The sequence below is a fragment of the Mytilus galloprovincialis genome, chromosome 3, assembly GCF_965363235.1.
Source record: "Mytilus galloprovincialis chromosome 3, xbMytGall1.hap1.1, whole genome shotgun sequence".
Classification (NCBI taxonomy): Eukaryota; Metazoa; Mollusca; class Bivalvia; order Mytilida; family Mytilidae; genus Mytilus; species Mytilus galloprovincialis.
In genome coordinates, this window is record NC_134840.1 from 19541414 (window position 1) to 19555925 (window position 14512).

Sequence of the window (14512 nt, forward strand, 5' to 3'; positions counted from 1 at the left end):
TAAATCTACAAAGGAGTAGGTTCAGTAAGACCCCTTTTTGGCCCCAAAATATAGCAGTTTTACAAAATTGTTAAAATGTAAACCTTTAGTTATTTATTGGACAGTAGAATGCTTCTGCTACATAAATATGGGCTGTTTTTTGACAATACAATGCACATATATCTGGTACTAGCACCATTAAGTCATGCTAAATTACTGAAATCCTCATAATTCTAGCATTTTAGTTAAATTTTAGACGGTTTTCGTGTAAATCAAAAGTGGCCGCATTCGTGTTCACCCTTAATATTGAAATGTAAGTTGTATTTTATGATATAACATAACATATATAAAGGTTGAGGATGAACACGGATGCGGCCACTTTCATTTTTACCAAACACCATCTGAAAAGTGACATTTTTCGGCATATTAGGTAGATTTTTCATATTTGAGCTTGAATCGGATCGTTTTTAATGACTAAATCTGTTATAATCTTTCACATAAACTAATTAATTCAAATAAAATAGACACTTAAGTGTTTAAAAAGTGGTCAAAATCTTTCGTCAGATGAACCTGAAATTTGAGGCCAAAATCGGTCCTTACCGGACCTACTCCTTTAATAATTTTCCTATACTTCAAAGATATTCATGTAACTTCATTATCTGTTTTCTGTATAAATTTATATTTTTTTCATTTTCTGTTTATACATGAATTTGTGTTTCTTTCATTTTCTGATTCATTTTAATAAATTTTGAACATTTACCAGGCATGTACATCATTCATGTCATTCAGAATTTCTGTTTAGCATCACAAAATTTTGTATCAAGCTTGAGTTGTCATTGATATCATCATGATCAAACTAATTTATAAAATCTTACACATGTAATTAACAATTCAAGTATAAAGGGCAACGTTCGTCATACCTTCAACATCGACTTCAATCAAATGTTTTGAATCTCTAAATGCAAGTGTTCATGCCAAACACTCACATGATACCACATGGACTTAACCTTATACGGGGAAGATAAAACCTGTGGATTACGGTAAAAAAGTTTTGAGCAGGAAATACAAATATAAGATTTTCGGTAGGAACGAAAAATAATTAAAATAAAATATTGCTGGTAAATACAAATAAAAGATTTTCAGTCGGAACGAATTTATAGGGTCGGTCGGTAAAGGGCAAACAAACAATATTTTAATTTAAGCCTAACCAGTGTAATTTTTCTGACAAAACAGTTGGTTCAAAATTTTTAAAAATTTTTATATTTTTGTTAAAGGGTCAAAGTAAATGCATTGGCAAAGTTTTATGAAAATTAAACAAGCCAAATTAATTTAAGTGAAAGTGTTGGGTACCACCTTAAGACAAAAAAAAAATTAAAACTAGTATCTCAATTGTTTGTAAAACAATTAAAAGGTCTTTCCTGTAAAAGTGATGTTTTCGTAATGTACCTTGTACGACCTTTCGTTTGATATACGACAAGCATACCTTCTGAAACTTTCCACTTTTAACACTTAATGACCTCATACGCCTACATTTTTGAGATCGGAATTATGATATAAATAACATAGAGTAGATGAGCTTTCATTTGATATGCAACAACTCTATGTTCTAGAAAGTTTGATTTTTGCACTTAATAACCCTATCCAACTAATTTTTGGAGGTCGGGATTTGATATTTCCAATGTACACATCATGACCTTTCATTTAATATACAACAACCCTATCTTAAAAGAAAATTTATTTTTTGCACTCAATGACCCCATCCAACCCATTTTTGGGAGACGTCAATTTTAGATTTGAAATGTACCTTTATGTTCTTTCTTTTGATATGCGACAACCTTACCATCTGAGAAATTTGAATGTTTGCACTAAATGAACCCACTCGTCCTCCTGGGATGAAAAGGGGGTTTAAAATTTTCATTTTTAAGTAGAGTTTATTTAGACCTTCAATTTGATATATCAGATGACCCCATTTGATAAAGTGCAAAAAATGATGCAATATCAACTATATAAATAGAAGTTATGAAACTTACAAAGTCAATGCAAAACTTGAAAATTTCAAATTGAATTTTTGGCGTTTTTTCCATGGAATGTTTTTGGTATTTGGTCAAACATAGAACTATGTTAACCTCTTCAATTTCTAAAACATTTTAAGAGGTACGCTCTTGTTGATTCAGAAATACATGCCTCCGCTGGCAAAACTTCAAACTGCATTATCTCTACAGCAACAATAGATATCTCAAATCTGTTAAATGATAAATGATCTACAGTTGAAGGACAACATTATAGAAAAAGAATTGGGACAATTTCAAAGTTCACCAAGGTCACAATTAATCATCAAATATATGATTTCAATACCAAACTTAAGAACCGGAAGTCGTAGAGACACGGGACTAGCACCACTTGTGCTCAACCTGTTCAGACAGTATCGAGAAGGAAATTTTTATTGATGTTTTTCCTCATTTTGTTGAGTCTGCGATTAACAGCAAAAGTAGGCGAGACACTGGGTTCCGTGGAACCCTTACGAATTTTTTTTACTATTAGCATTTGATTAAAAGCTGACGTTAATAGAGTTAACTCCCTTTAGTGTTATATACCCTTTAATACTTTGAGTAATATGCCATAAAGGGATTTTAGTCAACATACCTCAATTATTTCCACTAATATGCCATAAAGGGATTTTAGTCAACATACCACAATTATTTCCTCTATCAGTTTTTTATAAATTTTTGTCTCATAAAAAAAAATTGCACAGAGCAGATAGTTTAAAAAACATTTTTTACGCCTACCTTTTCCATGATCAATCGCCATTTCATATCTTCTGCTACTTAAATATCAAGTCCTGAAGCCACACATGTTTTAATTTTTGTTCACAAATGGGCAAATGGGCAATCTTAGCATTGCAATATGACTTCCCAATTTAAGGTCCAAAATAACAGTAGTTTAAAATCTGAATTCCTGAAAAGGATAAGATGACAATTTACAATTTGTATTTCCTATCATCATATTTTATTTACTGAAGCATTTTTAAATGTGTTGTGTACCTGCTGATATAGTCCAGGCAATTACTGAAAACAGTAATATTACTTTTTTATATAATATTACAAGTAAAAGTAATATTACAAAAAATAGTACTATAGTAGCATTTTCCATCTCCATATTTGGTTGCTCTGGCGTCTCTATCTGATTTTGCAGAAGTGATGAAATTGATTTTGATCCATCTTTTATTTACCATGTAATTTAATACTAAAACTATGTCATGATGTCTCCAGCCTCGAGTTAAAGGCAGCATTAGTGATTTTTAGCCTTATGTTACAGTTCTATGTAATATAGGCATTTTCTAGTAATATTACTGTTTTATTTAGTTAGAGACTATATTTCACATTTCAGTAATATAACAATATTACAGTTTTTAGTAATACAAGAATTATATTACTACTTTTTGTAATATTACTTTTACTTGTAATATTATATAAACTAGAGGCTCTAAAGAGCCTGTGTCGCTCACCTTGGTCTATGTGACTATTAAACAAAGGAAGCAGATGGATTCATGACAAAATTGTATTTTGGTGATGGTGATGTGTTTGTACATCTTACTTTACTGAACATCCTTGCAGCTTACAATTATCTCTATCTATAATGAACTTGGCCCAGTAGTTTCAGTGGAAAATTTTAGTAAAAATTTACAATTTTATAAAAATTGTTGAAAATTGACTATAAAGGACAATAACTCCTTAGGGGGTCAATTGACCATTTCGGTCATGTTGACTTATTTGTAAATCTTACTTTGCTGAACATTATTGCTGTTTACAGTTTATCTCTATCTATAATAATATTCAAGACAATAACCAAAAACAGCAAAATTTCCTTAAAATTACCAATTCAGGGGCAGCAACCCAACAACGGGTTGTCCGATTCATTTGAAAATTTCGGGGCAGATAGATCTTGACCTGATAAACAATTTAACCCCTGTCAGATTTGCTCTAAACGCTTTGGTTTTTGAGTTATAAGCCAAAAACTGCATTTTACCCCTATGTTTTATTTTTAGCCATGGCGGCCATCTTGGTTGGATGGCCAGGTCATCGGACACATTTTTTAAACTAGATACCCCAAAGATGATTGTGGATAAGTTTGGATTAATTTGGCCCATCAGTTTCAGAGGAGAAGATTTTTGTAAAAGATTACTAAGATTTACGAAAAATGGTTAAAAATTGACTATAAAGGGCAATAACTCCTATATGGGTCAACTGACCATTTCGGTCATGTTGACTTATTTGTAAATCTTACTTTGCTGAACATTATTGCTGTTTACAGTTTATTTCTATCTATAATAATTTTCAAGATAATAACCAAAAACAGTAAAATTTCCTTAAAATTACCAATTCAGGGGCAGCAACCCAACAACAGGTTGTCAGATTCATCTGAAAATTTCAGGGTAAATAGATCTTGACCTGATAAACAATTTTACCATTGTCAGATTTGCTCTAAAGGCTTTGGTTTTTGAGTTATAAGCCAAAAACTGCATTTTTCCCCTATGTTCTATTTTTAGCCATGGCGGCCATCTTGGTTGGATGGCCGGGTCATCAGACACATTTTTTAAACTAGATAACCAAAAGATGATTGTGGATAAGTTTGGATTAATTTGGCCCAGTAGTTTCAGAGGAGAAGATTTTTGTAAAAGATTACTAAGATTTACGAAAAATGGTTAAAAATTGACTATAAAGGGCAATAACTCCTATATTGGTCAACTGACCATTTCGGTCATGTTGACTTATTTGTAAATCTTACTTTGCTGAACATTATTGCTGTTTACAGTTTATTTCTATCTATAATAATTTTCAAGATAATAACCAAAAACAGTAAAATTTCCTTAAAATTACCAATTCAGGGGCAGCAACCCAACAACAGGTTGTCAGATTCATCTGAAAATTTCAGGGTAAATAGATCTTGACCTGATAAACAATTTTACCATGTCAGATTTGCTCTAAATGCTTTGGTTTTTAAGTTATAAGCCAAAAACTGCATTTTACCCCTATGTTCTATTTTTAGCCGTGGCGGCCATCTTGGTTGGTTGGCCGGGTCACCGGACACATTTTTTAAACTAGATACCCCAAAGATAATTGTGGCCAAGTTTGGATAAATTTGGCCTAGTAGTTTCAGAGGAGAAGATTTTTGTAAAAGATTACTAAGATTTACGAAAAATGGTTAAAAATTGACTATAAAGGGCAATAACTCCTATATGGGTCAACTGACCATTTCGGTCATGTTGACTTATTTGTAGATTTTACTTTGCTGAACATTATTGCTGTTTACAGTTTATCTCTATCTATAATAATATTCAAGATAATAACCATATAACGGCAAAATTTCCTTAAAATTGCCAATTCAGGGGCAGCAACCCAACAACCGGTTGTCCGATTCATCTGAAAATTTCAGGGCAGATAGATCTTGACTTAATAAACAATTTAACCCCATGTCAGATTTGCTCTAAATGGTTCGGTTTCAGAGTTATAAGCCAAAAACTGCATTTTACCCCTATGTTCTATTTTTAGCCATGGCGGCCATCTTGGTTGGTTGGCCGGGTAACCGAACACATTTTTTAAACTAGATACCCCAATGATGATTGTGGCCAAGTTTGGTTAAATTTGGCCCAGTAGTTTCAGAGGAGAAGATTTTTGTAAAAGTTAACGACGCCGGACGACGGACGACGGACGACGCCGGACGACGGACGCCGGACGCCAAGTGATGAGAAAAGCTCACTTGGCCCTTCGGGCCAGGTGAGCTAAAAAGTAATATTACAGTTTTCAGTAATTGCCTGGACTGTGATAACAGCAAAATAAAATTTCATGTAGACAAGAAAAGATACCAAAGAAGACATCATAAGTCTTAACTTGTGTCTCATTCCCTTTGATGATTACAAATAAAATATGTTTATATTAAGGGGGCTCTCCAGTATAAATCTTTTTTTTCTTTCTAATATATGATTTCTTTATATTTTTCTATAAACATGATAAATGAACTTTATCATATACTTAATAGAACAAGAGGCTCTCAAGAGCCTGAATCGCTCACCTGGTAAACAATGCCTTATTGAACATATTGAACCATGCCAGGCAAACATGTACAGCTAACAATTCTTCAATATTAGAAATACAAGTTCTACCATGTTTACACGTTTCCTTCTAATATAATATGCATACAAGAAGAGGGGCAGGACGTTATTTTTATTACATTATAGTTACAATAAAAGAATTTTAACAATAAAATTGTTATTGTTACATTATTAAATTGTTATTCTTTCGAATTTCTTCATTCATGATTTGGATTTATTCCACTGCTGAGAAGGGGCAAGGGGCTCCAATAACAGCAAAACAGTTAAATGATTTCATTAATAACAGTTAGGCATGGACTATTTAACTTGTAGGGGGACATGGTTTTTTTTCTGGTCAGAATATTTTCTATTTTTTGGAAGTAGCACAACAAATTATTTTTTTTGCAAATTGCAAATTGAAAATTTCAGGACAGGTAGACCTTGACCTAATAAATATTTTAACTTCTAGTCTTATTTGCTCTAAATGCTGGAGTTTTTTAGATATAAGCCAAAAACTGCATTTTACCCTGTGTTCTATTTTTAGCCATGACGGCCATGTTTTTAGACAAAATAGAAAATAAAACACAAACTTTATTTTATACACCCTACTGATCATTCAGTTGAAGTTTGGTTGAATTTGGTTGAGTAGTTTTAGAGGAGAAGATTTTTTAAAGTTAGCAAATATGATGAACAAATTGTGAAAAAATTGTCATTAAAGGACAATAACCCCTTAAGGGGTCAATTGACAATTTTGGTCATATTTAACTTATTTGTAGATCTTACTTTGCTGATCATTTTTGCTGTTTACAGTTTATCTTTATCTATAATGATATTCAAGATAATGACCAACCAGATGCTCCACAGCAGGCGTAGCTTTATACGACCGCAGAGGTTGAACCCTGAACGGTTGGGGAAAGTATGGACACAACATTCAAGCTGGATTCAGCTCTAAATTTGGATTGTGATTAAATAGTTGACACAGCATAGGTTTCTGACACAGAATGAATGTGTTCTAATGAACTTAAAATTTTTGTTTTCTCTTAGAGCAATTCACTATGCTGTTGAATATTAATCCTCTCAAAAAAATGTTTGAAGAAATTTTCTTTTTTATTTATGAAATTTCAAATGAGAAAAATTGAACCCAATTTTTTTAATCACATCCCCCTTTCCCTTATTCCAAAACTAGTCTCAATTAAAATTACTAATGGAGTTTGCAACAATAACTACTCATTTAAATACATCATAAAATATTAAGATGTAAAAAAACTGCTTGTTATCACTGAATGGTAAAGATTATTTTAATTTATCAGTTGGTAGTAAAAAGTGAATATACATTGTATATTGTATATAACAAAGATTTAAGTTGATTCTGGACAAAGAAAGATAACTCCAATTAAAAAATTGCTATTGCACAATACTTTGCAATTAGATATTTCTTGCTTACTATTCTGGACAAAGAAAGATAACTCTAATTAAAAAAAAATTTGCTATTTCACAATATTGTGCAATTAGATATTTCTTGCCATTGCGCAATACTGTGCAATTGAAAAGACTTGCTATTGCACAATACTTAATATAATAATTTTAGATCCTGATTTGGACCAACTTGAAAACTGGGCCCATAATAAAAAATCTAAGTACATTTTTGGATTCAGCATATCAAAGAACCCCAAGATTTCAATTTTTGTTAAAATCAGACTCAGTTTAATTTTGGACCCTTTGGACTTTAGTGTAGACCAATTTGAAAACAGGACCAAAAATGAAGAATCTACATACACAGTTAGATTTGGTATATCAAAGAACCCCATTTATTCAATTTTTGATGAAGTCAAACAAAGTTTAATTTTGGACCCCGATTTGGACCAACTTGAAAACTGGGCCAATAATCAAGAATCTAAGTACATTTTTAGATTCAGCATATCAAAGAACCTAACTGATTCATTTTTTGTCAAAATCAAACTAAGTTTAATTTTGGACCCTTTGGACCTTAATGTAGACCAATTTGAAAACGGGACCAAAAGTTAAGAATCTACATACACAGTCATGACAGTTAGATTCGGCATATCAAAGAACCCCAATTATTCAATTTTGATGAAATCAAACAAAGTTTAATTTTGGACCCTTTGGGCCCCTTATTCTGTTGGGACCAAAACTCCCAAAATCAATACCAACCTTCCTTTTATGGTCATAAACCTTGTGTTTAAATTTCATAGATTTCTATTTACTTATACTAACGTTATGGTGCGAAAACCAAGAAAAATGCTTATTTGGGTCCCTTTTTGGCCCCTAATTCCTAAACTGTTGGGACCTAAACTCCCAAAATCAATACCAACCTTCCTTTTGTAGTCATTAATATTGTGTTTAAATTTCATTGATTTCTATTTACTTAAACTAAAGTTATTGTGCGAAAACCAAGAATAATGCCTATTTGGGCCCTTTTTTGGCCCCTAATTCCTAAACTGTTAGAACCAAAACTCCCAAAATCAATCCCAACCTTCCTTTTGTGGTCATAAACCTTGTGTCAAAATTTCATAGATTTCTATTTACTTAAACTTAAGTTATTGTGCAAAAACCAAGAAAATGCTTATTTGGGCCCTTTTTGGCCCCTAATTCCTAAAATGTTGGGACCAAAACTCCCAAAATCCATACCAACCTTCCTTTTGTGGTCATAAACCTTGTGTTAAAATTTCATAGATTTCCATTCACTTTTACTAAAGTTAGAGTGCGAAAACTAAAAGTATTCGGACGACGACAACGACGCCAACGTGATAGCAATATACGACGAAAAAATTTTCAAATTTTGCGGTCGTATAAAAACTGCAAAATTTCCTTAAAATTACCAATTAAGTGGCAGCAACCCAACAATGGTTTGTTTGATTCGTCTGAAAATTTCAGGGCTGATAGATCTTGACCTAATGAACATTTTTACCCCCATGTCAGATTTGCTCTAAATGCTTTCGTTTTTGAGATATAAGCCAAAAACTGCATTTGACCCCTATGTTCTATTTAAAGTAAGGGCGGCCATGTTTTTTGACGGATCAAAAATCGAAGTACACACTTTGTGCAGGATAATCTAAGGAACTATCATGCTAAGTTTCATCCAAATCCATTCAGTAGTTTCAGAGGAGAAGATGTTTGAAAAATTGTTAACGACAACAGATGACGACGGACGCCAAGTGATGAGAAAAGCTCACATGGCCTTTTAGGCCAGGTGAGCTAAAAATGAAATAAAAAAATTGGGTCACCGTTCATTTACGCTAACAATCTGCCTCTGAAAGAAGCATAATTTTTTGTTAATGTCCTTATTTACTGTTGAACTAATAGGAGAAAAAGAGGTAATATCGAAATAAAAAAAGAACTAAATTACAGAAATCGCTTAAATTTTACAAGTATTTAGTTTATGTACAGCTTTTTGAAAACAATAATAAAAAATATAGGTCATCGATGATTTAAAAAAGATATTTCAACTTTAATGCCAAAAAAATGTATTTTTGCATCAAAGGGAGATAATTTGGAGCTTTTTCAATGCTATAAACATATTAAAAGTCACCTGGGGGCAAAGAAAATTGATTTTTTTAGTTGATTTTTGTACCATATCATAAAGCAATAACTAATAGTGTGATGAATAAAATTTGTAATGAAAAAATTCGTAAGGGTTCCGCGGAACCCAGTGTCTCACCTACTTTTGCTGTAAATCGCAGGCTGAACAAAAAAAAGGAAAACAAGAGGCTGTCACAACGACAGCAAACCGGATTTATTAACATTTATTTGTGTCCTAGCAATATCACAAGAACCATTACTGATGAATAGTGAAAGGGAAAATCGTCAATATCAAATTTGACCTCCATTTTGTCATCAGTATCAACATATTAAAATTAGAAAAGCTTAGATTGAATGGTTCATGAGTAAATGCAATAAAGTGAATGGAAACGCCATTTTACGATCTTTCAAGAACCATAACTCCTGAACGGTAAAAGTCAAAATCGTCATTATTGAACATGTTGAACTTGACCTCTATTTTGTCATCAGTAACAACATATTAAAATTTGGAAAGCTTTGGTAGAACAGTTCATGGGTAAATGCACGGACACGACTGGAAACACCATTTTTCAATCTTTCAAGAACCATAACTCCTGAACGGTAAAAGTCAAAATCGTCATTATTGAACTTGACCTCCATTTTGTCATCAGTAACAACATATTAAAATTTGGAAAGCTTTGGTAGAACAGTTCATGTGTAAATACACGGACACGACTGGAAACTCCATTTTTCAGTCTTTCAAGAACCATAACTCCTGAACGGTAAAAGTCAAAATCGTCATTATTGAACTTGACCTCCATTTTGTCATCAGTAACAACATATTAAAATTTGGGAAGCTTTGGTAGAACAGTTCATGCGTAAATGCACGGACACGACTGGAAAAACCATTTTTCAATCTTTCAAGAACCATAACTCCTGAACGGTAAAAGTCAAAATCGCCATTATTGAACTTGACCTTCATTTAGTTGTCAGTAACAACATATTAAAATTTTAAAAGCTTTGGTTGAACGGTTCATGAGTTAATGCACGGACAACATTTGATTGACGCCCGAAAAATACTGAAAAAATGAATTTAATTTTTTACAAAATTAAGTTCTGGATACTATCTTATGATCATAAACAAGCTTCTGTCCAAGTTTGGTACAAACCCAGGATAGTTTAAGAAAGTTAAAGTTAAAAAACTACCTCAAGATCAAAAACTTTAACCTGAACTTTGCTCTATCATTTTCTATGTTCAGTGGACCATGAAACTTGGGTCAAAACTATAATTTGGCATTAAAATTAGAAAGATCATATCATGGGGAACATGTGTACTAAGCTGAATGGACTTCAAATTCTTCAAAAACTACCTTGACCAAAAACTTAAACCTGAAGCGAACGGACACACAGATGGACGAACTAACGAACGAACGAACGGAGGCACAGACCAGAAAACATAATGCCTCTCTACTATCGTAGGTGGGGCAATCGTAGGTGGGGCATAAAAATGAAATCACATTTAAACTTTTTTTTTACACCAGAAATCAGGGACGTTCTCTGAAAGCAGGAAATATATTTCCTGACTTGTGCTCAACCTGTTCAGACGTCTCAGACTATTTTTACTCAAAAGATTTTATCCTTTAAACAGGAACAGAGGTTAAAGACAAATCCAATCAAGGTGCACTCAGTGGGTTGAAAGATGCTTCAGATTTAAGATCCCCCTTGCACACAACACAAATCATGTGGCAAGGCATTATGTTTGTTTTCCTTGATTCCAAATCATATAGAAGCTTCAAAGCAAAAAAGCTTTGATTTAAAACGTTTGATGACTGCAGCATCAGAAAGGTATAAAAAAAAACCAACGCATCGGAAAGATATCACTAAAAACCAACATAGAAAAAAAAAATTTGGACAAGAATTGCCAATAAAAATTTTCGTGTTGCAGTGATTTTACAGGGTTAGTCGTGGAAAGGGAAACAAACAATAATTAATTTTTGGGCTACATAGCTAGTTGACACACAATGAATGTTGTGTTAGAACTTAAAAAAATTAAATTGGACATTTACCTGCTATGGTCCAATATACAAAATCTAAATACATGATTTGATTCAGCATATTTTAAAAAGAACCCCAACAATTCAATTTTTGATGAAATCAAAGAAAGTTCAATTTTGGAACCTCTTGAACTCAATGTGGACCAATTTGATAAAGGGGCCCAGACATCACAAATCTAAATAAACGATTAGAATCGGCATATCAAAGAACCCCAATAGTTCAATTTTTGATGAAATCAAACAAAGTTTAATTTTGGACCCTTTTGGCCCCTCATTCCTAAACTGTTGGAACCAAAACTCTAAAAATCGATCCCAATCTTCCTTTTGTGGTCATAGATTTCTATTTACTTATACATACTAAAGTTATTATACCGAAATCATTGGTCTTGGATGACGCTCAACAAGGCAGATGACAACAACGTATAACAAATATCAACTAAATTTTTTTTAATTATTTTTGCGGTTGTATCAAACGGACATATAAACCCATAACGTTAAAAGTGAATGTACCCAAATTCATGCTTCATTAAAAATTTGTGTGAATAAGCATTGTGTATACATTTTTTATATTATTTGGTTGATGCAAACTTCAGTTAGAGAATGGAAACAGAAAATTCAGCATTGTTTCCATAATTGTAAAGAAATATTTAACTTAAATGGAAATTAAGACCTCATTTAACACAAAATTAAAAATAAAAGGTTGAAAAATAAAAGGCAAAGCTACAATATTTACAAACCTTTCGGCTCACTAATGCCATGAATTGATAGCCATACCACAGTGGTAACATCCTGTGTTATCTGATCTAGAAAAGAAAAAAAATACAAAAATAAATATGTAGTAAATATATATACTGTCTTAAGTGTTGAGGTACAATATCCAATAAAGAAAAATAAATCTAACATTATCAAGAAGTTGCAAGTGTTGAATTAATATTTCTGAATGCAGTTGTTTGCCAGCCCAGAATTCCATCAATTGAGGGCAGTATGTTTATTATACTAAGTGCTTGCAGAAATTAATCCTAACTACATAAGCCAAGGTTGTTTATAATTATTAGGATTTTAAATAGCATGAAACATAACCAGTGCTTAACAATTGTAAAGTATTGTGTAACTTATATTGAGAACTGTTAACGTTGGATTATGTTGCTTGATGAATTTGGTGATTAGATTTTGTCAGTTGTCATGGTTGTTGTAGGATTTTTCTTGGATTTCAGTATTTCTGTTATTCTACTTTTTTTGTTATGTATAACAACACTTACAAAAAGATTTTAATCATTTTAATTAGCCAAACATCATGTAGTCGCCAGAAATATGGTCATTGTATCAAAGCACATGTGAATGGTTCCAGTATGAAAAGAAGATAATTACACTTTTGCGAGATATGAACAAAGAAATGTTTAGCAACATTTTGAAAGCATATATTTCATGCTATTTTCATTGCATGAAGTTTTAGAAGAACAATAATGTATACAAAATCATACATGTACATGTATTATTGGGGAAAAAAAATAAAAGCAAAGGAAGGGTGCTTTGGCTGTTGTCTTTCATCCTAAGGTCATGGTCAAATGGTGAGTACCCTGATTTAACATAAGTGAATTTCTTTGTTAGTGTGAGTAACCCTGCAAAGACGCCATTGGCATTGCAACAATTAATAAAAGTATATTTCAGGTGTAAGTAGGATGACAAAAGTATCTCTTATATTTGGAACTTGTAGCTTAACAGTGGAAAAGGTGTTTTCTAGAATTGATGCCACAGTAAACCAATCTTATTTCTTGGATTTAAACAAATGAGTAAAGGTTCTGTGCTACAAGAAAAAAAAGTATCATAAGTATAATGTGTACATACATTTTGAAGTTATTTTGCATTTTTTACAAAAAATATTTACATGGTAATAATGAGAAGTTCTGTTAATATTCACATGCAAATTTCAAAAACGCACACATGACATAGAGGGAATAAAAAGCCATATCTAGTTGTTACAATGGTCAACAAATATGGTCATAATTTAACTTAGGACTCAATAAAAACCAGCGCATCCCAGCTGGAGAAAACTCTGCAAATTTTGTTTGTTTTTGGATTTGCAAATTTTAAATTCTTCTTCTTGTCTTTATCATGTTTATGTGTTTACAGATTTTTTTACATCATTTATTAATCTCCCACATTCATGACATTTGAATCAAATGATTGATGATTTGAAACAATCACATGGTCACAGTGTGCCCACATATAACGCATCCAAAGACGATTGTGTAAGATTTATTTTAATTCATTCAGAAGTTATATTATAACTTGCTTATTTATAAAAATCTGACATTTTTTTTTTTTAATATTGCAATGTATTGTAATGAAAGAAAAAACAGTGTATCGTAATTTTCTGTCGATAAACACATCTACATATTTTGTTCTTGTTATCTACAGAGTTTTATAAAATTCTGTTGAGTGGTTTCAGAGGAGTTGGGATGACTAGAACAGGACTGATGGACAAAGTCAAAAACATTATACCCTACAGAACTTTGATCCATGAGTTATAATTAATGTACATGAAATAAAAATCTCAGACATAAGAGATTTTATTTTACTTACACACAATTTTCCATTAGGATCCCCCATGATGCAAACTGTCACATGTCAGTTCTTACCATGCTGACCAAACCAATCACTCTGTTTTTCTCGATACTGTAACAAAAAAGAAAGATACATGTATAACAAAGGTATATGTTCCATACTCCAAGGTATATCTAAAAGTAAATGTCCATAAAAACTGTCAATACAAAATCCCACTATCATATCACTATTAGGTAAAAATACCATTTTTTTTTTAATCATTGTTAATGTTCCATTTTCTGTTCATCGTTCCAGAGTTTTATTTTTT

General features: G+C 32.1%; 1 protein-coding gene across 5 annotated transcripts in view; it reads right to left on the reverse strand.

Moving 5' to 3' along the window:
• The window catches only part of LOC143067351 (fringe glycosyltransferase-like), a 37526-nt gene that overhangs the window by 22627 nt on the left and 387 nt on the right, over window positions 1–14512 (reverse strand). For 2 of the 5 annotated variants that reach the window (XM_076240541.1, XM_076240540.1), the window contains exons 2-4: window positions 14224–14316; window positions 12378–12443; window positions 2766–2934 (exon numbers count right to left, since the gene is read on the reverse strand). Coding sequence is in view for 2 of the 5 variants with exons in the window: in XM_076240540.1 (XP_076096655.1) it covers window positions 2766–2792 (27 nt within the window). In the remaining 3 variants the exon portion in view is untranslated. Of the gene's footprint in view, window positions 1–739; window positions 775–2765; window positions 2935–12377; window positions 12444–14223; window positions 14317–14512 lie in introns of those variants that run through there. The other 3 variants (XM_076240544.1, XM_076240539.1, XM_076240543.1) reach the window with 2 other exon arrangements.